The 25,130-nt window shown below is 43.9% G+C and overlaps 1 protein-coding gene across 1 annotated transcript in view; it reads right to left on the bottom strand.

Moving 5' to 3' along the window:
• LOC119424635 (seizure 6-like protein) overlaps nucleotides 1-25,130 on the bottom strand; it is a 337,403-nt gene that overhangs the window by 21,878 nt on the left and 290,395 nt on the right. Inside the window, exons 11-12 of the mRNA XM_037692123.1 lie at nucleotides 4,521-4,715; nucleotides 4,073-4,264 (exon numbers count right to left, since the gene is read on the bottom strand). Of these exons, the coding sequence (XP_037548051.1) occupies nucleotides 4,073-4,264; nucleotides 4,521-4,715 (387 nt within the window). The remainder of the gene's footprint in view (nucleotides 1-4,072; nucleotides 4,265-4,520; nucleotides 4,716-25,130) is intronic.

Genomic DNA, 25,130 nt, shown 5'->3' with positions numbered 1-25,130 from the left:
TGTGTATGAATGGGTATTTGTTAGGCCGAGACTCGGACTGCCCCCTCTTTGATACAACTGGGGGTGCTTGGCATCTCGCCCCTATCGCGCGGCCCCCTGGTGGGGTGTGCCTTTGCCTGCCGGCGCGCTTGGGGCCCTTGGTATCGGGGGCTGGGCGCTTGGGCATGTGTCGGCTCGGCCTGGTGTCTGCCTGGTGGGGCTCGGGTCCTCTGGCCCTGTCGGGCCTTGGCCTGGGTGGTGTGGGTCCTCGGTGCCCGGGCCTCGGTGCCTGGACCTGGACCTACATCGGTGCGGCGGGTGCCGACGGAGGCCTATGAGTTTGTCGCTGTTGGCCCCGGGGGGTCACTGTATGTGGTTGCTGGTGGGGATCTTCCGGTTTTCCCCTGTGGTCCGTTCTGGGGGGTGGGTGAGTGGTTCGTCCTGTGTGGGTGGCTCTGGGGGCTCTGCGGTCGGGGTCCCTCCTGGGGTCTTGGGCTCTGGTCCCCCCTTTTTCGTCTGCCTCTGGTCTTGGGGGTCGGGTCTCTGCTGCTTCACAGTTACTAATAAATGTTCTATTAGAGAAGCCTTATACACTTATGCATGCTCACAACCACACACAAATAGAAGCAGGGATGCTTATGTAGGCTTTAAATGTAGATATATAAATATGTATGTGAGTGTATATTCATGTCTATTTATGTATGTATGTATATAGGCGTAGGTATGGGTATATATATTTATGGAAACTTACTGCAAAGCCATGAATATTTTAAGTTCTTTATACATATGTATTTTGTTGCTGTGTTTTGTCATGTTCTTTGCAAGTGAACAGACAGTGGCCGGGTGTTTTGACGTGTGCTCTCTTTGTGTATATTTCTTATATTTTGGAGTCTTACTTTGTCTTTTCTTTCTTTCTATTCTATTTAAAAAAAAATAAAAAAATAAACAACAACACCTACACTAGATAGTCACTATAATAAATATTTCATAATAATGGTGTGGAGAGGATGGCTGTAAGGGGAGAAGGGAGGCCATCAAAGAAGAAAAAAAAAAAAAAAAAAAAAGAATTCGGTAAGCTAAAGATTTTGTTTTCATCCACACCCTTGCTGTGCCACCCTGATCCAAAGAGACAGTTCATCATAGAAGTAGACGCCTCAGACACAGGCGTCGGGGCATTTCTCTCCCAAAGAACCTCACTGGAGAACAAGGTGCACCCCTGTGCTTTCTCTTCTCGACGATTATCCCCTCCTGAACAAAACTACGATGTGGGGAACTGTGAATTGCTAGCAGTCAAATTAGCCTTGGAGGAGTGGAGGCACTGGCTGGAGGGTACTGAGGTTCCATTTGTAATATGGACTGACTACAAGAACCTCACCTATCTGCGGGACACTAAAAGACTAAACCCCAGACAAGCCCGTTGGTCTCTATTTTTCACTAGATTTAACTTTCTTCTCACTTTCAGACCTGGCACCAAGAACGTGAAGCCGGATGCCCTCTCCTGCCAGTTTTCTCCCCCTGAAGATCCTGAGAAGGAGGAGAACATCCTGTCTCCCTCCTGTGTCATTGGCTCCCTCACTTGGGCCATTGAGAGAGAGGTTTTGGAGGCCCAGGAGGCAGAACCTGACCCCAGAATGGGTTCTAATAACACTATGTTTGTCCCTCAGAGTATCAGGGCAAAGGTACTAGAATGGACTCACACTAACAAATTATCCTGTCATCCAGGTATCACTCGTATGCTCTCCCTGGTTAAGCAACATTTTTGGTGGCCGTCACTAAACCAGGATGTCGGGGAGTTTGTGGCTGCTTGCCCCACATGCGCCAGAAATAAGAGTAGCAATCAACCTCCTGCGGGTCAATTACAGCCCCTGCCTACTCCGAGTCATCCATGGTCACACATCTCTCTGGATTTTGTGACGGGATTACCTCCTTCAGAAGGTAATACCGTGATACTGTCATTGACAGATTTTCTAAGGCAGCCCACTTCATCCCCTTACCCAAGCTGTCATCAGCATTGGAAACTGCTCAACTCCTGGTTCAGCACATCTTTCGCATTCATGGAATCCCCACGGACGTGGTTTCTGATAGAGGTCCGCAGTTTATCTCCCAGGTATGGCGGAGTTTCTGTAACTCCCTAGGGGCATCGGTCGGTCAGTCTTACATCAGGGTACCACCCCCAATCAAATGGCCAAGCTGAACAATGTAATCAAAACTGGAAACTACTCTCAGATGCGTGGTAGAAAAGAATCCTGCTTGGAGCACACACCTGATTTGGGTCGAATATGCTCACAACAACCACACCTCCTCGGTTACAGGTATGTCACCTTTTGAGGCTTCCTTGGGCTACATGCCACCCCTGTTTCCTAGTCAAGAAGTCGACATCACAGTTCCCTCCGTGTAGCACCATTTCCGACGTTGTCGCAGGGTATGGCGGCAAACCAAGGCAGCCCTCCTATGCTCGGTAGCACAAAACAAGAGATTTGCCGACAAACATCGGTCCAGGGCTCCAGACTATAGGGTGGGCCAGAGGGTATGGCTGTCTACCCGAGACATCACCCTCAAATACATCCCCAGGAAATTGGTCCCACGTTTTATTGGGCCCTTCCCTATCATTCGCAACATGGAAACTGCTCAGCTGGGGCAGCTGTGGCTGAGTGGTTAGAGCAGTCGTCCTCCAATGTGAGAATTGGGGGTTCGAATCCACTAGCAGTCACATGCCGAATTGTCCCTGGGCAAGACACTGAACCCCTCATAGCCTCTGATGTGTGTCCCATCGGTGTATGAATGTGATCTAAAGCACTGATTAGTCTCATTAGAATGATTTGTTCAATTAGCTTTGTAGAGATCTAGTGCTGTGTGGATGGGTAAATGAGGCACAGATTGTAGTGTAAAGCGCTTTGAGTATCTTGAAATAAGATAGAAAAGCGCTATATAAATACAGTCCATTTAACATAAACCCCACTGCTGTTAGGTTACAACTGCCCACGTCCATGCGGATCCATCCAACTTTCCATGTTTCTCAGATAAAACCTGTCTCTGAGGGTCCTCTTTGCCTGAAAAAAAAAAGCTGATTCCCATTTAAAATGTTTCCTGGAGGATCTCTCTATTTTAGAGGTGTTTCAAGTCTTCAGATCTCTCCACAGCACTGAGACTGTTCTATTGAGTGTTTTAGTGATATAATGATTTAATGATGTAAAAGGCTGGTTGGCTGTGAACTTCTTAAAGTTTAATGAGGACAGACTGAGGTGATGGTCTTTGGAAGCTCCACTGAGACTCCCAATGTAGATGTTGGGTCCTTGGCCCAGTATATCAGGCCAACTTTTACAAACTTGGGTCAAAGTCGATGCTGGACTAAAGTTAAAAAATCATGCAGTTGTTAAATCTTTTTTTTCTATCTGAGGCAGCTGGCTAAAGTAAAGCTGATTCTTTGTCAGTGGCATTTTGAAACAGTAATCCACACCTTTGTGACCACTCAGCTGGATTACTGTAAAACACTCTATACAGGAATCAGTGACTCGTGTATCTCTCAGCTTCAGAGAGTACAGAACGCTACTGCACGGCTTTTAAGTGGCACATGAAAGTTTGACCACATTTCTCCTGTTTTAGCCTTCCTGCACTGGCTACCCGTACATTCCAGGATTCATTTTAAAATTATTTCATTTGCTTTTAAAACCTTTTTGGACATTCACTGACTGACCTCCTTTTCCTACAGTAAGAACTACTTCTCTGGACATTATACTGCCCTTGAGATTTCTCCTGGCCTGCTTTAACTTTGCTCCTTGCTCTCCAGGGTTCCAGCCTCTCCCTGGATAGTTACCTCACCAATATCATCGTTTTCACTTTTGTAAATAAAACACTGTTTAACCTTCCCTGGTCTTGAAGTCTGTTTGCTTTTGGTCAGTATTTATCTGGATGTTGCTAGAAACCTTACAAATGGGACTGCCTTCAAGTATATAATTACCCCATCTCCCTTAGTTTACACTCTTAACAGGGTTTTAAAATCCTATTGTGGTTAAAGTGCCAGATCCCATCTTGCAAAATGTTTAAGTAGTTACACATCAGGTTAGATCTTCTAGCTTGTCGGACAGATACTCACATGCACAGTGTGGGAGTCGAGATGTCCACACAGGCGTCCCCGGCTCACGGCCGTAACAGGTAATGGTGGCACCACCCTGCATAATGAAGCCAGGGTTACAACTGTACTGAATGGTTGTACCAACCAGGAGTTTAGGGTCAGACAGTGACCGGGTGGAGTGCTCCACATGGCCTGGATCTGAACAGTACATAACTGATGGAGAGATAACACACAGAATGAAGAATCTATGAGATATGAGTGAGTTTCTAAAAAATACATAAAATATATTGTTTTTTTGTCAAATATCTAATAAAAGAAACCTCCAGAATGAGTAAAATCACTTTATGAGTAAAAATATATTCGGCTGTCTTTTCTTTAATCACTTATTCCTAGGACCTGAATTACTTTGGTGCAGATAAATACAAACAGGTGTAAAAGATTTAAAATTGTAAGATGAAGTAAAACTGACTCTTTTCACAGAAGGGGGGCTGGGAGCTCCAGGAGAGTTCCAGCTGACAGGTGAGGGTCTCTCGTCCCACCAGGTCATAACCAGGATCACACTGGTAGGTGATCCGAGCTCCTCGTACAAGTGCAACATGAGACGTTGTCTTCCAGCCGTTCTGGATTTCAGGTAAGTCTGGACAGGAGTCATTACGGGACACCTCTGAGGAAAAACACAGTAACATGGTTCTTTAATGGCTTGATCAGAGTTGGGTGCTTCTGCGGGGGTTTGGCTGTAGCTAAACATTTTCCCCCCATCAGTCACTGTTAACAAAGGTGAAGAAGCCAACATGATTCTTACATGATGATTTTTTTGTTGAGATGATTGATGGATATTTGGTGCAATTACTTCACCGTATGACAGGATGATGGATGTCATCTGTGCTGGAACGTTTTGAGGTATCACCTCTTTGCTGTTTTGTCTCTGATAAGGACAGCCTGCTACTGTAGCTGCTATTTTGAGAATCTGCTCATTTTCTAATCACATTCCCACTGAAACATGTTCTACAAACTGCCATTTACTTGTGACGGGTGACAAGATCTACCACCATGATTAAGTTTTCTATGAGTTATTTGCTGGCAAGAGAAAATGCTACAACGTCTTTAGGCTAACAAAACCACCTCCTAAAATATCCTCACAGTCAAACCTTGATGCATCCTTAGTCCATCCATCCATCCATCCATCCATCCACCCATCCATCCATCTTATTTACCTGTTCAGGGTTTCAGTGAGAAACGCTATAAGTTGAAAGTAAACTAACATGACCATCAGTTTAGTCTAGAGAAAATTAGGAAATTAATATTTCTTCTATTGTTTATTCTCTTTTTAAAAGGTTTACTTTCTAAACACTAGACTCTAAAAGTAAAAGCATTATAAAATGTTGTAGTGTTCATCCAAACACAGTTGTTATTAGTGTAAGTTGGAAGGATTTTTTTTTTAATGTTTAACACCCAGGAAGAGAAATCACATGGCCAATGAAATGTAGTGCACGTATGTCACCAGAGACGATGGTACTCCCACTTAGGTAATGGCCCCTCCCCTGCCTTTTGGGGTGAGAAACTAAACAGTCATGCAGTAAGCATATGTCCAAATACAGGCAGGAAAACGGGGGGGGGGGGGGTAAACACCAAAGATTTTTCCGGTTTGCATTCGTTACAACAGATGATGGTGTTTGGATTAACACTGAAACTGTGAAGGCTCTGGACATTTTTGGGTTCTTTTGTACTTTGTACTGAGTTTTGATATGCTATTTGAGAGTTTTTCAGTTGTGTTGATTGTTACGTCATTTTGTCATTTTGCATCTCAGTTTTTCACTTATACAGCATCGTAAACGCCTGTGTCTCATCTCAGTACAAATGTTCTCAATCACTAATCACCCATCCCAGATAATTTAAGCTCACTTCACCTGGTGGCACATCCACCCACAGGTAAATATCAATTTAAGATGGTACATTATAAACTTGTCATGTAAGTCATGGAGGGATCAAGTTACATGCACTGACTCACAAAATGTATTGATCTTCACGGAAATAATGTCAACAACAATAATAATAACGTGAATAAGCTCAATAATTGAAATGATCTTGCTAACAGTCTTTTGTTTTGTGGTTTTACAGGTGCACTCCCAGTTATCCTCATTCTACTCAGTCCTGTGTTGGTGGACTCTCACTCCTGCTTCAGTCACCATAATTAGGCAGTGTCTTACCTGAGAGAAGATTGGCTGACTGAGCTAAAGGCTGGGGCCAATTTCAACTATTTTTATATGTGAATGTGAGGCCTATGTTTGTTTGTTTTTGTAATTCTTAAATATTATTCATATTTATTTTTGTATACTTAATTTTATATTTATGTTCCAGGTTGAAGGTGGCAGTCGAGTCTTGTGTAGGTTCTGTTCCACTCGTGTCTCGTGCATCACATAAAATACATCCTTTTGTCTTTTAGTTGACTGACCACTGGAAAGCCTCAGCCTTGGCTAAATATTTATTTTAAGAATCATTATTGCCTCCATTAGAATAGGTTAACTTAGTGTTAATAAAATTTATATTGTATCTTGGAACAGTCTCCTGCTTACTTGTAAACAAACCCAAGTGTCTTTTCTGTGTATAAATTATGTCCTTGGATGAAAGTCCTAAGGTGGTGTTGCAGTAAGTTTATAAAATAAAAATAACATCCATACCCAAGCTGATTACATATTGCTCTAGTGTTATGTAATTAGTTATTTAAAGGTTTTGAATTAATTTAAACATTCTTCAATTAAAACACTTGAGCAGCATACTGTACTGTTTATTTTTATTTTTATTAAATTTGTGGATTGAAGTTGTATTGAATGAAAAACAAGTGTAATTTACAATATCTAGTAAAAACAAACAAACAAACAAAAAAATTAAATATTTAACATTTTAACTGTACACTATGAATTGATAGTGGATTATAGATATTTTTCCCAAATTATGCAATTTCATTTTAAAGAACTTGGCACATTTATGTATTTTTCATGAGTAACAACTATTTACAGTATTTACAGTGATTCACACAGCTTAATACTGAATATTAAAAATATGAAGGAATAAAAGGGTGATTTGTACATTTTATGATTCTTACTGCATTGATATAAACACATGGATGAAGGTGTTGAAGTAAAACACGTCAGCAGACTCCTCCACACTTCTTCTGCAACATGGAAACAGCAGTAAGCCTTGGTTGTAGAAGCTGTACCCCTGCAGGACATCTGGACTGCTCCCTGGTTCTGGCCTCTGAGAAGACATTTCCAGTGACACTTGCAGAGACTGAAGATGTGTGGACACAAAACACATGTTGGGAAGACTGCAGCTTCAGAGGAAGAGCAGGGAAGTGTGGAGCCATGTGGTCCAGAATAATGCTACGCAGGACTTCTCAGGTGGGCACTGGTAAGACATCTGTGAGCCCTGTGGCACAGGCCCAAATCTGGATGGTACCAGCGCCACTGAACAGGAAGATGTTACTGTACGCTCTCAGTAGTACAGAAGTCCATCGTACGTCAAAGTTCTTTCAGCTGTCATAAATGAAGCATCTAGCTCTGACAACTACCTGTCCCTCGACTATATTTGACCTGTAGAAGTTAAGCACAATTTGAACATCAAGCATCATAGCATCTCATAACTAACATCTAGTATGTTTTCGTTCACAAATTGTAATGGCAAACACATATCAGAATGTTAAAATATCATTTAAAAGTTTATACCACGTCTGTCTCAAATATTCCAAATACTTTAGCACACTAAATTAGGCTTTATTACGATGGACATTCAAAAAAACAAAACAAAGCAAATCAACAAAAAATGTAGAAACGTTTCGTCTCTCATCCGAGAGACTTCCTCAGTCTGAGGAGCTGTATTCAGCTCAGTCTCTTAAATAGCACCGTCTCAGGGTGGATCAACCAGTTTTGCTGCTGACAACCAAAACCAGCTGATCACATGCTCAAGAAGGACCATCAGCATAACAATGGGTCATTAGCACCCTGATGGCTGTTTACTGTTCACAGAGGGCTGAGTGATACTAGCAATCACAGCATTGTAAGAGGGGGACAGTTGAACCCGGAGGCCTCCACCCCTGTTTAATGATGGACGATTTCTTTTCACAAAGATGGCCTCCTTTACTCCTCTCTCAAACCATCGTTCCTCTCTGTCCAGGATGTGAACATCTTCATCCCTGAAAGAGTGACAGCTGGCCTGGACATGAGTGTAGACCGCAGAGTCCTGGCTTGATGATGTTGATCTTCTGTGCTGGGCCATCCTTTTGGCCAGTGGCTGTTTTGTTTCCCCGATGTAAGACTGATCACAGCCCTCCTGACACTGAACAGCATACACAACATTGCTCTGTTTGTGCCGGGGGACTGGATCTTTGGGATGAACCAGTCTTTGCCGTAATGTATTTTGGGGTTTAAAAGCCACTGGGACGTTATGTTTAGAAAATAAACGTCTCAGTTTCTCTGATACTCCCTCAACATATGGAATGACCACTGGTCTGGGTCTGGGTTCCTCCTTTTCACCTGTTGGCTGACTGGAGTCCTGTTTGGGTTTCTTCTCTGCTTTCAGGAAGGCCCAGTTAGGATATCCACATTGCTCTAGAGCCTGTCTTGTGTGGGATTTCTCCTTCTGCCTGGCTCCTGAGCTAGTGGGGACGCTGTCTGCTCTGTGATACAGAGTCCTGATGACTCCTAACTTGTGCTCCAAAGGGTGATGGGAGTCAAACTGCAAATACTGGTCTGTGTGTGTGGGTTTGCGGTACACCTCAGTTTGCAAATGTCCTCTATCAGAGACTGAGACCTCACAGTCCAAGAAAGCCAACCTGTCATTTTTTACATCTTCTTGTGTGAACTTGATATATTTATCCACAGAGTTGATGTGGTCAGTAAAATGTTGGACTTCCTGAGATTTGATTTTAACCCAGGTGTCGTCAACATACCTGAACCAATGACTTGGTGGTGTCCCTGAAAAGGACGTCAAGGCTCTCTTTTCTACCTCCTCCATGTACAGGTTGGCAACAATAGGAGAAACTGGAGACCCCATAGCACACCCATGTTTCTGCCTATAATATTGCTCCCCATATGTGAAGTAGGTTGACTGCAGGCACAGTTTCAAGAGTTGACACAGTTGTTCTGTAGAAAGTGTGGTCCTGCTGCTCAGAGTGTGCTAATGATCCATTGTTATGCTGATGGTCCTTCTTGAGCATGTGATCAGCTGGTTTTGGTTGTCAGCAGCAAAACTGGTTGATCCACCCTGAGACGGTGCTATTTAAGAGACTGAGCTGAATACAGCTCCTCAGACTGAGGAAGTCTCTCGGATGAGAGACGAAACGTTTCTACATTTTTTGTTGATTTGCTTTGTTTTGTTTTTTTGAATGTCCAGAGGACCAGATTTAACTTTTTTAGATTTTTCTACCTGGATTATTGAGCATGCATCAGGATGCTTTATTACGATGTTTATGTACTTCATATGTGTCCTGTTATGTAATCTGTTGCTATGTGCTTGTTCTGTTTGTCCCTGTACAGCACTTTGGTGTGCTTTGTCACTGTTTAAAGTGCTTTATTAATAAATTGGTATGGTATGGTATGTTGTAGCTAACGGTTAGCTCGCTAAGCTACGTCTTTTCTTACCTTGATAGCTGTGGATATATTCTTCATGGAAGAACTTATATCCTTTCTCAAGTTTATTGGTTCGCAAATTCACCGCTGCGATTTCCTCGACATCAGCGAACGAAAAGCCTTGCATTTGCATAGACTCGCAAAAGCCGTAAGTAACCCAGCACCATGAGACGCTACTTCCAGCTGTCATGAAAAAGGTCTATTGGTACTTAACATTCTGTTTATGTATAGAGTTTAATGTCTGGTTTAGCTTGGAAGTATTATGATACCAAAGAATTTTGTGTTCTGTGATCAGACTTATGGTCTTTTTCTGGAATCCAGTGGCAGCACGGTGGCGCAACTGGTAGAGCTGCTGCCTCTCAGCGAGCAGGTCCCTGGTTCAAACCCCGGTCCAGGGGCCTTTCTGGGTGGAGTTTGCATGTTCTCTCCGTGCATGCGTGGGTTGTCTCCGGGTACTCCGGTTTCCTCCCACAGACCAAAAACATGCATGTTAGGCTGATTGGTAACTCTAAATTGTCCCTAGGCGTGAGTGAGAGAGTGAATGGTTGTTTGTCTCGTTTGTCTCTATGTGGCCCTGTGATGGACTTGCGACCCGTCCAGGGTGTACCCCGCCCCTCGCACAGTGATTGCTGGACATGGGCACCAGCGACCCCCGTGACCCAAAATGGAACAAAAGGGTAAAGATAATGGATGGATGGATGGGATCCAGCTTATTTGACTCAGCTCGCCCAAAAATAGCTGGTTTCTCATTTAGTACTACTCGTAAAAAGCTGGCTCAGAGAAGCTGCACTGGTCTCATTGCTAACTTCATCACATCCACCAGCTCATTATCAACTAAAGACCTTCATCTGAATACTTTATGCTAACTCTCCTGCTGCTGCTCAAGAGTTTTCATTCAAGCTCTGTACCACAACTGCTACCACAGCATGGCCTTGTTAGGTCTCCACCAATGATGGCACAGCATCAAATTCCAGTTCTTGAGTCCAGTGGGACACCTCTCAGCCGTGTCCGCCTGGGAAGGACCCAAGCTGACCCCCAGAACATTTTATGATTTGACTCTGACTCAGCTAACGATTCGATTTTGATCTGATTTTGGAATTTACTCTAATTTAGCTTGGAATACTTTTGTCAAAGAATTCTGCATTTATCCTATCTGCTGGTGTTGCAAAAATAAAATATTTCTATCAGTGTTTTCTGGAGGGGGATTAGTCATTATTCCATGATATTAAAAATATGTGCAGGGCTGTAGAAGAGCCCGAGTATTCAGAATCAGAATAAACTTTATTGGCATTGCACCGAGATACAACGCAAACACGTACGTACAGTCGTCCGAAAGATGGGCGGATTTCACGAAGCTGCAACTATTGAAAGTGCGACCTTTTCTTATTCTTATTCAGAATAATATTTTGCTTATATGAGAAAAGGGAAGAAAACTTGTTTATATAAAATGATAATTTTATTAGATTCTGTGATGGACTGGAGACCTGTCCAGGGTGTCCCCTATCTCTCGCACGGTGACTGCTGGATATGGGCACCAGTGACCCACGTGACCCAAAAAGAAAGAAGCGGGTAAAGATGATGGATGGATGGTTGGATGAATGGATGGATGAATATTAGAATTTTTTTTATGTTTCCCTCGCCATTGCCACCATTGAACATTTATCTTAGGTAACTCAAACCATGCCATTGTTTTCTTATTGTTTTTTATGACTGATCAGTAAACAGTTCTGCATAAGACTGTATAATTTAATAGGCCTACAGGGATTTGTAAATTCAAGTTCCAGGATTAATTATTTATTTCCTATTGACTTGGTCCTCCTCTAGTAAGCTGTAATATGTGTGGAGGCATATTTATTCTCAGCACAAACACCTATATAATCAAAGAGTACAGCTTCATGCTGTGTCTACTTGATTTACCCCTCTGGTAAATTTATGCAGGTTTGTGGTGTCAGGCGAGTGACAAGTCAATTGGATTGTTTGTGTCCAAGTGCACAACTAAATTGGTGTGAGGTGTTAGGTGTGGGGCACGTTGCAGATTACAGAGTGTAAAAGAGGGAACTGAACTTATTTGGCTGCTTGTGAAACTCCAGGCTTGTGTGTGGGTGTGTCGTGTGATCTGTGAAACAAATAAGATGTGATTGAATAGGGGCAGAGGGAAGTGGAAGAAAAGGCAAATAAGAATATGGGGGGAGAAAAGGGAAGATGAAAATAGGTATAGGCAACTTGAGAAGAGCTGGGAAAATTGAAATGTGTGCAAAACAAATTAAATCAAAGGCCTAGCATTCCTTAAAGAAATGCAAATCACCACCTTCTTTCATGTCATGGTTTTAAACTAAGATACTACGTTGTCAAATAATAGAGTTGTAAGCATTTTTGTTAAATAAAAATAATGTTAGGCATGTTCTTGTGATCTATAGTGAGAAGTCTTTCTCGTAGTTTTATTGGCTCTCAGCTATTACTGCATCAAAATTTAGCTCAGGTTCTGTAAAACTGACTGAATCAGAGCCATCTGTTGGTTAATGTTGATTAGCTGTTGTACTGAAATTCTTAAAAAGTAAGAGTTTGGATGCTTAGGTGTTTTTTTTTTTCTTTTTTCATTCAACCTTTATTTATACAGGCTAGCCTCAATAAGCCACGAGGACTCATTTTCAAGAGGGACCTGTTCCAAACAGAACATATAAAGTACAGACAACCAAACAGTACACAATGATAACAATGACCTACAGTAAAAAAATGCATTTCAAATAAGAGTATTGTACAAAACAATAAATCAGGGTACAATAAAACAAGGTGAAATACTAAAAACAACAACATATTTTCTTTGATTTTTCTATTGACATCATCAATGTTTGAAACTCCTTAAAGAAATCCAGGTGGACAAATACAGTTAATCTTGCAAGGTGTTCCGGGTTGCAGGAGCTGATCACCACATTCCTCGCTGCATTGGACCGCATACACTACACCACTCTGTTTGTGTATGTGTGTTTTGTCCTTAGGGTGGACCAGCCTCTGTCTATGAGTCCTGTTGGGTTTGAAATGTACTGGGATGTTGTGTTTTGAGAAAATTATTTTGAGTTTCTCTGGTACTCCAGCAACATAAGGGATGACAATGTTTTTCCATCTATTATAAAATAAAGTCCAGTGGTTTTTGTCTTGAACTTTTTTTAATTTACCTTGTCCTGGATGAATGAGAATCTTCAACAGAGGATCTCAGCAAGGTCAACTGACAACCAGTCTTCTCATGAGGCTGTTGTATCTTTTTACCAGTCTTTTTTAAAATCAGTGTTATTTATTTTTTATTTTATCAATGTTTGAATAGACAACAACAACAACAACAAAAAGAACAAAAAGAACCAACATAGAACAAACCCATTAACCCCCCCCCCCACACACACACACACACACACACACGCACCACCACCACCCACACAAACCTTCCCTCCCACATCACCACATTTTTCTAACAACTTCCTACAACTGAACAGTAACAAAACAGAAATCATTCTTGTCGGTACCAAAAACTCTCTTTCAAAATCAGAAAATCTTCTCATCCCCCTTTACAACTCTCTGCTATCCCCTCGCCTCAGGTCAAGAGTCTTGGTGTCATCCTCGACACCACTCTCTCCTTCACTTCACACATCAACGTCACTCGGTCTGCCTATTTCCATCACTCCTGTCCTGCAGCAGCTCCACTGGCTCCCGGTTAAATCACGCATAGTCTTCAAAATTCATCTTCTCACTTTCAAAGCTATCCACAACCTTTCCCTTCCGTACCTATCTGACCTCCTATACATCTCCATCCCCTCTTGCTCTCTCAGATCCTCCTCTTCACTACATCTCCATGTACCCTCTGCCCGCCTCTCCACCATGGGGAGCAGGGCCTTCACCTGCTCTGCCCCTCATCTCTGGAACTCTCTACCCCCTGACTTAAGAAACACCACCTCTCTTTCTATATTCAAGACTGCTCTGAAAACACATCTCTTTAGACTCGCTTATCCTTAACTTTGCTGTATGTATTTTATATTCTTTACGCATTTTATATTCTGTATGTATTTTATATTCTTTATGTAATTTATTCCTGTTGATCTTTGTTCTTTCTGTAAAGTGTCCTTGGGTGTCATGAAAGGCGCTTTTTAAATAAAATGATTATTATTATGATTATTATTATTATTATCAATTAACCACACACACAAATTAATTAACCAGGCATTAAGCTTTCCACGAACAACACAACCGGCTGCCACGTGTCCCAAAATCTTTTAACAGACCCATCCATCCATATCTTCTGCTTGTTCGAAGTCAGGTCTCGGGGGCAGCAGCTTGAGCAGGGAGACCCAGACATCTTTTTCCACAGCCAACTCTTCTAGGTCTTCTGGGAGGACCCCAAGGCGTTTGTTACTGACAGTGAACTCATTTAATGCTCTTCCTTGTATGTTTGCTACAAATATTTGTAATGCTCCTTTAAATTAACACATTTGGTTCAGAACTCGGTGGAGTGAAAGTAAGGTTCAATGGGGACTTTTTGAGTGTGACACAAGCAAGAAATGCGTATTCTTGCTGCAGGTGTTATGCATCTCATTAAGGAACTTGTGTCAAGTATTACGAAAAGCAATGTGTCGAGTTCAGTGTCTGACCCGCTCGTTGAAAAGTGTGAAGGGAAACTCCGAAGTTGATCGTATTTCTCCCGTTTGGTTACAGCAGGCAATGAGGTGCGTTCAAGGTTTCTGTTAATTTGAGTTTCCATGTATACATGATGGCAGCTCGGTGGCACAACAGGTAAAGCTGCTGCCTCTCAGCGAGCCGGTCCTTGGTTCAAACCCCGGTCGAGGGGCTTTTCTGGGTGGAATGCGTGCATGCGTGGGTTTTCTCCAGGTCCTCCGGTTTCCTCTAACAGACCAAAAACATGCATGTTAGGCTGATTGGTAACTCTAAATTGTCCCTAGGTGTGAGTGAGAGAGTGAATGGTTGTTTGTCTCGTTTGTCTCTATGTGACCCTGTGATTGACTTGTGACCTGTCCAAGGTGTACTCTGCCCCTCGCACAGTGCTTGCTGGACATGGGCACCAGCGACCCCTGTGACCCAAAATGGAATAAGCGTGTAAAGATAATGGATGGATGTATACGTGATAAACAAGCATTTTATGTTTGTAACTTAAAATATACTGGGTTTATATTGGTCACAATGTTATTTGTAAGGCAGGTTACATGATGTTAAAATTATTTGAAGTTCATTGAATTTCCTTGTAACCCGCAATTAGTGAAGGACTTTTATTTTTGCGAGCCCACTTCCTGTGTTGCCCCAAACTCTGCTAACTTATTTAAAGCCCCGCGTCCAGTGGACAGTTCTGAACATCTTCACCTGTTTCCACTGTGATTCTGGCTTGCTGCTGGAGTCTTCCACACAAACTGGTCCAAATCTTTGAACTTACTGATTCAATTGCCTGGTGAGTTTGTTATGAGATAGCAGTTGTAAGGAACTCTCGTGAGGGTTTGGACCAAGATCACAACACAACAGACTGACGATAAATAATAAGTGTTTATTGTTTCTAGGAGGGAAGTGACAGCTGGTCTCGGTGCTGGTCTGGGTTCTGGTTCTGGTGTCGGTTAACGGCAGGAGCAATCTAAGAAGCAGAGAACGGTTAGTGGTCGTGCTGATTACCAGAACGTGGAAAATAGTCAATAAGGAAAAACCACTAACCGTCTCAGATGATCTCAAGGGTCCTGAAAGGTGGAAGTGTCCAGATCTGCAGCTGCTGGAAGGGCTGAGTCCGGTGAAGGACGACAGTCGGCCGCAGCTGTCTGTGTGTCCAGAGTCCGTGATCCAAAAGGGGAGGTCAGGCTTTCCAAGGTCCAGTAACGAGAAGCAGATGTCAGGCAGTACCAGAGGAGCAGGCAGATCGGTGGTCGGGCAGGCGTGGGTCGGTACCAAGAGCAGATGCAGAAACAAATCCAAAAGGGCAATCCAAAGAGACGTGGTCGAGGCAGGCGGAGGGTCAAGGAACCAAGAGATCAGGCCAAACAAGAAGGGGAGGACAACCAGAAAGAGGGACAGGTAGCGTGGAGGGCAAGACAAGGAGTGAGGACTTGAACAGGGACAAGAGAGGGCAACAAGGACTACAGGCATGAACGCGAGATATTTACTGACTACTAAGAGTGTTCAACTATCGGGCACCGAAGAGTTGACAGGTTGCTGCTTATAAAGGGTGGAGAGAACAGGTGCAGCCAGTCAGAGATAATCAGGCCAGCTGGCTGCAGTGCAAACAATTAGTGCAGTCAGCCTTCACCAACATGCAGAGTGGACAGACTGGTTCTCCACATACACACACACATGAGAACCAGGTAGAAGGAGATAAGGAGTGAGAATGAAAAGAGCAGAACAGAACTGAGAAACCAGAGCTAGTGAACAGAGTGATAAAGATCTAAATACAAGGACGTGATTCATGACAGATCCCCCCCTCAAGGAACGCCTCCTGGCGTTCCACCTGGCTGATCTGGATGGAGAGCGTGGAAGTCGGCGATGAGAGTCTGGTCGAGGATGTGACGGGAGGGGACCCAGGAACGTTCCTCAGGACCGTACCCCTCCCAGTCGACCAGGTACTGAACCCCCCGTCCCCTCCGCCTAGAGCGAAGGAGACGGCGCACAGTATAGACAGGACCACCCTCAATGAAGCGGGCGGGTGGAGGAGCGTGAACAGGGGCATGAAAAGAGGAGGAGACCACCGGTTTGACACAAGAAACGTGGAAGGTGGGATGGACACGGAGGGACTTAGGGAGAGTCAAGCGAACAGACACAGGGTTGACGACTTTGGAAATGGGAAAGGGTCCAATGAAGCGAGGGGCCAGTTTACGGGACTGGAGCTTAAGTGGGAGATTCTTGGTGGACAACCACACCTTTTGGCCTACGGAGTAAACGGGCTGGGGGGTTCTATGGCGGTCAGCCTGCTTGCGATAGGCCGCCCTACTTTTCAACAAGGCGCGTCTGGCCTTCCTCCAAACCCTCTGGCAGCGTAGGGCGGCCAGATGAGCGGAGGGGACAGAAGCCTCCCTCTCCTGGAGAGAGATGACAGGGGGCTGATAACCAAAAACAACGTAAAAAGGTGACAAACCGGTGGCCGAGGAAGGAATGGAGTTGAGGGCATGTTCAACCCAAGGCAGGGAGGAGCTCCACTTCTCGGGGTCCTGTTGGCATAGAATCCTCAGCTTGCCCTCGACCTCCTGATTAGCCCTCTCCGTCTGGCCATCGGTCTCAGGGTGAAACCCAGAGGAGAGGCTAATGTCAATACCCAGGAGGGAGCAAAACTCCCTCCAAAAGAGAGAGACAAACTGAGGACCCCTGTCGGAAACAATGTTAGTGGGCAGACCGTGGAGCCTAAAAACCTCCCTGGCCATAATCAGGGCGAGTTCCTTGGATGATGGTAGTTTGGGAAGGGGAATCAAATGGACCATCTTGGAAAAACGGTCAACAATAGTGAGGATGACCGAGTGAGAATTGGATGGTGGGAGACCAGTAATGAAATCCATTCCTATGTGCGACCAGGGACGAGACGGACAGGGAAGGGGACGTAACAGCCCTGAAGGAGGGCGCTTGGAGGGTTTGGATTGGGAACAGGAGGGACAAGATCGCACATAGGTTTGGACATCCTGAAATAAGGTCTCCCACCAAAACTGTGACTTAACCAGGGACAATGTTTTACTCAAACCAGGGTGACAGAATAGACGAGAACTATGAGTGAAATCCAAAACTTGTTTAACCATGTAGGGAGGGACAAATAAACGATTGGGTGGGCAACTAGGTGGGGGAGGATCGGTCTGGTTGGAAGCCTTCAGATCCAACTCAAGCTGCGTGACGGCCAGGCGGGCAGTTTCAGGGAGGATAAACTGATCCTCCTGAGAGGAGGGGACGTCATCCTTCTCCATGATGCGAGACAAGGCATCAGGCTTGGTGTTTTTCTCACCGGGTCGAAAAGACAAAGTAAAATTAAAACATGAAAAGAACAGTGCCCACCTGGCCTGACGGGGGTTGAGGCGACGAGCGGATTTGAGGTACTCCAGGTTCTTATGGTCAGTCCAAACCAAAAAGGGGAACCTGGAGCCCTCCAACCAGTGTCTCCACTCCTCAAGGGCGAGTTTGACGGCAAGCAGCTCCCGATCCCCAATGTCATAGTTCCTTTCTGCCTCGGAGAGACCCTTAGAAAAGAAAGCACAAGGATGCAGGCGTCCCTCCGGGCTGCGCTGACTAAGAATGGCCCCCACCCCAGTACTGGAGGCATCAACTTCGACGACAAAGGGCTCGTCGGGGTTGGGGGCCCGGAGGATGGGAGCTGAAGAAAATAGTTTTTTGAGCACACAAAAGGCTTCGGCTGCTGCGGTGGACCAAACAAAACGAGACTTGGATGAGGTAAGTTCATGGAGAGGCTTAGCGAGTTGGCTGTAACCTTTTATAAAGCGTCTATAAAAATTAGCAAACCCCAGAAAGCGTTGCAGTTGCTTCCGGTCCTTGGGAGTGGGCCAGTCCACCACAGCAGCCACCTTGCAAGAGTCCATGGACATAGAGTCTGGGGAGACAACAAAACCCAGAAAAGTAGTGGAGGTGGTGTGAAACTCACATTTTTCAGCTTTTACATATAGACCATTCTGCAGAAGCCGGGTTAAAACAGATCTAACGTGTTTTTTATAAGCGTTAATGTCCTTAGAAAAAATCAAAATGTCGTCAAGATAAACAAAAACAAATTTGTTAACCATATCTCTAAGTACATCATTAACTAGGGATTGAAATACTGCAGGAGCGTTGGTGAGCCCAAATGGGATCACCAAATATTCATAATGTCCAGTGGGTGTGTTGAATGCAGTCTTCCACTCGTCCCCCTCTCTGATACGAACCAGATGGTAGGCATTACGGAGGTCGAGCTTAGTAAAGACCTTGGATCCCTGCAGAAGGTCAAACGCAGTGTTCATTAAGGGTAACGGGTACTTATTCTTAACAGTGATCTTGTTTAGACCTCTAAAATCAATGCAGGGACGGAGAGTCTGATCCTTTTTCTTTACAAAAAAGAAACCGGCCCCTGCAGGAGAGACCGAAGGTCTGATGATCCCAGCTTGCAGGGACTCCTGAATATAAGTCTTCATGGCCTCTTGTTCTGGTTGGGATAAAGAATAAAGACCCCCTCTGGGTGGTGTGGTTCCGGGCATTAAGTCAATGGGACAGTCATAGGGTCTGTGTGGAGGTAACGACGTGGCCTTAACTTTATTAAATACCTCCTTGAGGTCATGATATTCAGTGGGAACCTTAGCCAAATCCGGATAATAACTAGATGACTGAGTAACAGAGTCTGAAGGAACCACTGCTTCATAAAGGCAGGTAGAGAGACATTCTTCTGACCAACCCAAAATTTCCCTTCGCCTCCAATCTAAGTGTGGGTTATGTTTAGCCAGCCAAGTAGCACCCAAGACTACAGGGTTCTCAGGAGAGTTTATTATAAGAAAACTGATTAGTTCCTTATGATTACCACCTAAACATAATGTGACGGGCTCTGAGACCTGGGAGGAAGAGTTGAGAGGGTGACCATCAAGAGCGACAACGGAGTGGTTTTTAGAAGACTGCAGGATTTTAATTCCGGCAGTGACAGCGAAATCATAGTCCAAAAACTCCGTATCGGCTCCAGAGTCAACAAACACCTTGATGGGGGAACAGATCTTACCCGGAACGCAGATCTCGGCGGGGATGACGAATGGTGAGGAGATGGAGGAAGTGGATGCGCGACTCAATAAACATCTCCTCTCGTTTATTGAGCCCCGCCTTTTACCGGACAAGAGTAGACGGCGTGTCCAGCGTTGCCGCAATAGAAGCACAGCCGATTCCTACGGCGGTGATCCCGCTCCGCCGGAGTGAGTTTGCTTCGGCCCAGCTGCATAGGTTCCTCAGCCGGACTTGGTAACTGCTGCCGAGGCTCCACTGTCGGACGAGGTGAAGAAACAGAAGGTGAGTCCCATGTCTTCGTGTGAGCGCCGTACTCACCGCGTTGCCTGACGAAAGATGACGTAGCAGCCTTTCTTTCCCGAGAGCGTTCAGCCAGTCGGAGGTCGAGTCTTGTTGCCATGTCCTCCAAACCTTGTAAGGTCTCAGGAAGTCTCTGGGTTGCCAGCCCGTCCTTAATGGCGTCGTCCAAGCCTCGATAAAAGGCATCGGTTAATGCCTCGTCATTCCAGTGGCTGCCGGACGCTACAGAATGAAAGTCAATGATATAATCTGTGACGCGACGGTTACCTTGCTTGATGTCGAATAGACGTCTGGCAGCCTCTCGTTCCGGCAGAACTGGGTCAAAAACTCGGCATAACTCGTTCTTGAAACTTTGAAGAGAGTAAACAAACTGTGAGTTTCTTTGCCACTCTGAAGTTCCCCATATTTTGGCCTTGCCTGTTAATAGTGAGATCATATATGCGACTTTGGAGCGGTCGCAGGTAAACATGGAGGGTTGCTGTTGGAAGTGGATCTCGCATTGTGTGATGAATGGACGGCATTGGTCGGGTGCTCCAGAAAATGCCTCAGGTGGCGAGAGTCTAGGTTCCTAAATACAAGGACGTGATTCATGACAAGCAGTATTGCTTTTATATGTGAAACTTCTGCTCGATTGCTCATTAGAGCATTGTTTTATTAGAATTGTTGGCGTTTGTTACCTGGGACGTCAACTGGATTCTGTCACAGCTGATTGTGGTTAAGTACACCCCACTCTCTCCTGAAAAGGTACCTTGTTGCTGATTTTGTGCATGTTCTGGCACGTTTGTATTAATGCTGAAGAAATGAAGTTTAAAATGAAATTGATCAGAACAGAATGTAGCTACACTTAAGTTGATATTGCGCAGTATATTTATTTATTTCCTTTCTCTCACGCTGCTTGAGTATTTGACAATTATTTTATTTTTCTTTATTTTTTGAAGTGCACTTTGACTTTAACTTTGACTTTGACTTTAACTTTAACCTTAAATTGATAACTTTAAATTGAGTTGCTTTAAATATGATTGATGCTTTTGTTTTACTTTATTTAAATTATAGTTAATTTAACCTGATTATTGAGATGTTTGATCATGTCAAATTATTAGGAATCTATGCATAAACCAATACCTAAATTTAATTATTTCATTTGTATGTTTGTACATGATTGTTTTTGATAAAATACTTAATGGGTTCTTCTGACCTTTTGTGTCAGTTTTTTTTTCTCGCCCTTGTTGAATCAGATCCTCAACCGGATGTGAAGATGGCGAGCTAGGAAAAAGGACAATGGACTTTATGGTTTTGGAATTAATTTTAGGGATGCACTGATCCACCTTTTTTTACTTCCGATCCGATCCCAATACCTAAATCTGAATATCGGCCAATACCCATCCAGTTCCGATATCATGATCATCATAGATTTTACACAAGGCTGTAATAATTTCCTCTCAAGTACAATTTGTAGCAATCTATGCATGCATGTCCAAAAAGGCAACTTGAGGTAAGTTTTATTAATGTTGGATAAGTTTTAAAGTTAGAATTAAATTATGTTAACACAAAACATGTTTATTTTTATTCCTAGCTTTAAAGTGGATATTAAAGTGATTAATTTAAGTGATTGTTTAAAGTTATTTTATATTTTTTTAAATAAGGGGCAGATGTAAATTTTTTTTCTTCTTTCTGCACTCTTTTCATTCAATATTTTCTTTTTTATGTTTTTTTTTATTTTTAATTTTGTTTCTTTTAAATGAACGAATAAATGAATTAAATGAAATTAAATATTAAATGGCTTTTCCTCCAACTCTGAGGCCATGGTCTTGAGCCGGAAAAGGGTAGAGTGCCCTCTCCGGGTCAGGGAGGAGGTCCTACCCCAAGTGGAGGAGTTCAAGTATCTTGGGGTCTTGTTCACGAATGAGGGAAAAATGGAGCGTGAGATTGATAGGAGGATAGGTGCAGCATCAGCAGTGAAGCAGGCGCTGTACAGGTCTGTCATGGTGAAGAGAGAGCTGAGTCAAAAGGCGAAGCTCTCAATTTACCAATCGATCTACGTTCCTGCCCTCATCTATGGTCACGAGCTTTGGGTTGTGACCGAAAGAATGAGATCTCGGATACAAGTGGCCGAAATTAGTTTTCTCCGCAGGGTTGGGCTCTCCCTTAGAGATAGGGTGAGAAGCTCGATCATCCGGGAGGGACTCAGAGTAGAGCCGCTGCTTCTCCACGTCGAGAGGAGCCAGTTGAGGTGGCTTGGGCATCTGTTTAGGATGCCTTCTGGACGCCTCCCTGGTGAGGTGTTCCGGACACGTCCCACCAGGTGGAGACCCAGAGGAAGACCCAGGACACGCTGGAGGGACTATGTTTCTCGGCTGGCCTGGGAACGCCTCGGGATTCCCCCGGAAGAGCTGGCCCAAGTGGCTGGGGAGAGGGAAGTCTGGGCCTCCCTTACTTAGGCTGCTACCCCCGTGACCCGACCCCGGATAAGTGGAAGAAAATGGATGGATGGATGGATTAAATGGCTTCAAACACCTGCTTAGTTCATGGCATAAACCAACAGACATGTTCCTGTTTTTAGTATTTTACATCACTTTATAATGTAGCTGTCTTTTGTTTTTAATATATATAATTTTTAAATCATGTTTTTTTATGATTGTGTACTGTTGTACTGATAAATATCTCCTGAATGGTAAAATATATATTGGCTGCAAGTATCAAACTGTGAAATCCTTCATTTTCTAAAACTGATAGGAGTTGGACATTAATTATGAAGTTTAGCAACTTCTCTGTAAACATTTGAGCTCCATAGTTTCAGCGATGTCTTCTTCTTGTTCAATCCGAAGCAAGCAGCCTGATTTGGGGCAGCCGCGCTCAGTCTGTCCCTCCTCGGAGATGGGAAGACTGAGCGGGGCAGATTGGACGCGACTGGCCAAGGTTGAGTCGCCTCTTTTGGATTCAGCAAGAGTAGTAGTGCCCCGCTGAAGCCACGGAGCTCGAATGTCCATCGTAAAACTAACTTTAACATGGTTTAATGTGGCGCTATGGCTCTGCAGACATTGCACGTTGCTGTCTCGTTTTGTGGTGTTTAGTGTAAAAAACTTCCACACAGTGGACACGTTTAGATGAAAAGTTGGTTAGCAGTTAGCCACAGTGCTGCTAACTCAGTCGTCACGTTGTAGCTGGCTGCAAACTATGAATGTGAGGCGGGTCTTATTACTCTGGGCTCATGAGACATGCCTCCGTTCAGGAAATCCATTCCATAGTTTGAAGCCAACATGCATCGTGGATCGGAAATATCGGCACGTGGATCAGAAAAATCAGATATGTAATTTATGCTGGTATTGGAGGCCAATACCGATACTGGATCGGATCGGCCCCATCCCTAATTAATTTATTCTGAGTCAATGATCTTGTCTCACATCATACTGTTATTGTTTGTTTTTATTCAAATCACTCAATATATATATATATATATATATATATATATACACCATAACTAAGAACACTGCCTCCTGTTTTCATTCACACCTCAGGCTCCTTAAAAGGACAATATTCTGATGCTGCTTTTGTAGCCGCAGTTAGCTGCCTAGCCCATAACTGTTACATTAATTTGGCGAGCTAGCCAGGAGCCTGATACTGTGAATGTTTTGGTGAATGTACTTTGTGGGTTGTATTGAAATATGGATTACTTTGACCAAATTGGTATCAATGTTGCTCATTCTGTCATCATTAGCGGTGTAACAAACACTCAAGCAGATGATGAGATTGTCAATTATTTACCCAGTTATGTTAAAGTTAAGGTTTTTACTGTTACTGCATGTGAGAGTCCATTTTATAAAATCCTGGCCGTTGAATTCATTAATACTGCAGATTTGGAAAAGCTAAAATCACTTTTACCATATGTTTATCCATCTGAGGCTGCAGAAGATGTGATATTTGTTGTTAAATTACTTTCAAGAGAGTGCCTTGCCACAGCCACAGTGGACACAACCCCACCCCCTGATTACCTCCGTGAACTGAAACGCATTTCCCAGCAGAGTGGAAAATCATTTGATGATGTCTTGAGAGGAGTTTTTGAACAAATAAGTTCTCATTTGGGAATAGCGGCTACCGGAGGGGAGCCTGATGAGGATGGTGATGAGGAGGACACAGTCGAGATACTTACGACTGCCAGAGAGTCCAGTCAGACTCAGTCATCTACTTTTCCCTAAAAACAATCAGATCAGTCCACCACTGACCAGCAAGGACCAAAATCTCAACCAAATCCAGCTACAAATGTGGGACCGAGAATTTCCCTCTCGGGGAATGATCTGAATCCTCCTGGGGTCCAAAGGGTTGTAGTTGAACACATTGTGCGCAGAGATGATGTAAATCTTCAACCTCTGTTTTCATTTAGACTACGTACTTTCTCAGGAAGACTTCCAAAACCTCAGCATGAGGCAGATTATGAATCCTGGAGGTCTCAAATAAAACGTTTAAATGCAGATCCAAGTCATGCACCTTTACATGTTACAAGGCACATTTTGGAAAGTTTACTCCCTCCAGCTGCTGACCTAGTGAAGGGGTTGGGGCCTAATGCCCTGCCTGCAACATTTTTGCAGGTACTTGATTCTGCACATGCTACTGTTGAGGTCGGAGAAGAACTGATTGCAAAATTTTTAAACGCGCTTCAGGACCATGAGACAACCATCTTCTTATTTGCAGAGACTCCATTTGGCTCTCAGTACAGTGGTGAAGTGTGGTGGGATTCCAGCAACTGAAATGGACAAATATCTGTTAAAACAATTTTGTAGAGGTTGCTGGGATGAGAGAGTTTGTGTTCCAGTGGATGGTGGGAGTATCTTCTGTTTGACTCCCACCATCCACTGGAACACAAACTCTCTGTCATCAGAACTCTACAACATCGGGCCGAATGCGTCCCCACGAAGACAGGAGGGAAGGAAAAGGAACTGAAACATGTTCAAGAAGCTCTTCAAACATGTGGATATCCTAACTGGGCTTTTGTCAAGTCAGCGAGGAAATCTACAAAACACACCAATAAACAGAAAAAGGAGAACAACAGACGTAAAAACATTGTCATCCCTTATGTTGCTGGAGTATCAGAGAAATTCAGAAGGATCTTCAACAAACACAAGATCCCAGTACATTTCAAACCCAGCAGGACTCTCAGACAGAGGCTGGTCCACCCTAAGGACAAGACACCCATACACAAACAGAGTGGTGTAGTGTATGCGGTCCAGTGCAGCGAGGACTGTCCAGACCTCTACATTGGAGAAACTAAACAGCCTCTTCACAGACGCATGACTCAACACAGGAGAGCCACCTCCTCTGGACAAAATTCCGCAGTTCACCTCCACCTCACAGATAAGGGACACTCTTTTGAGGACCAAAATGTGCAAATTTTGGACCGAGAACACAGATGGTTTGAGAGGGGGGTGAAGGAAGCAATTTATGTAAAAAGAGAAAAGCCGTCTCTT

The sequence above is a fragment of the Nematolebias whitei genome, chromosome 18, assembly GCF_014905685.2.
Source record: "Nematolebias whitei isolate Nwh7 chromosome 18, NemWhi1, whole genome shotgun sequence".
NCBI classification, from domain to species: Eukaryota; Metazoa; Chordata; class Actinopteri; order Cyprinodontiformes; family Rivulidae; genus Nematolebias; species Nematolebias whitei.
This window is presented reverse-complemented; position numbering and strand designations above follow the sequence as displayed.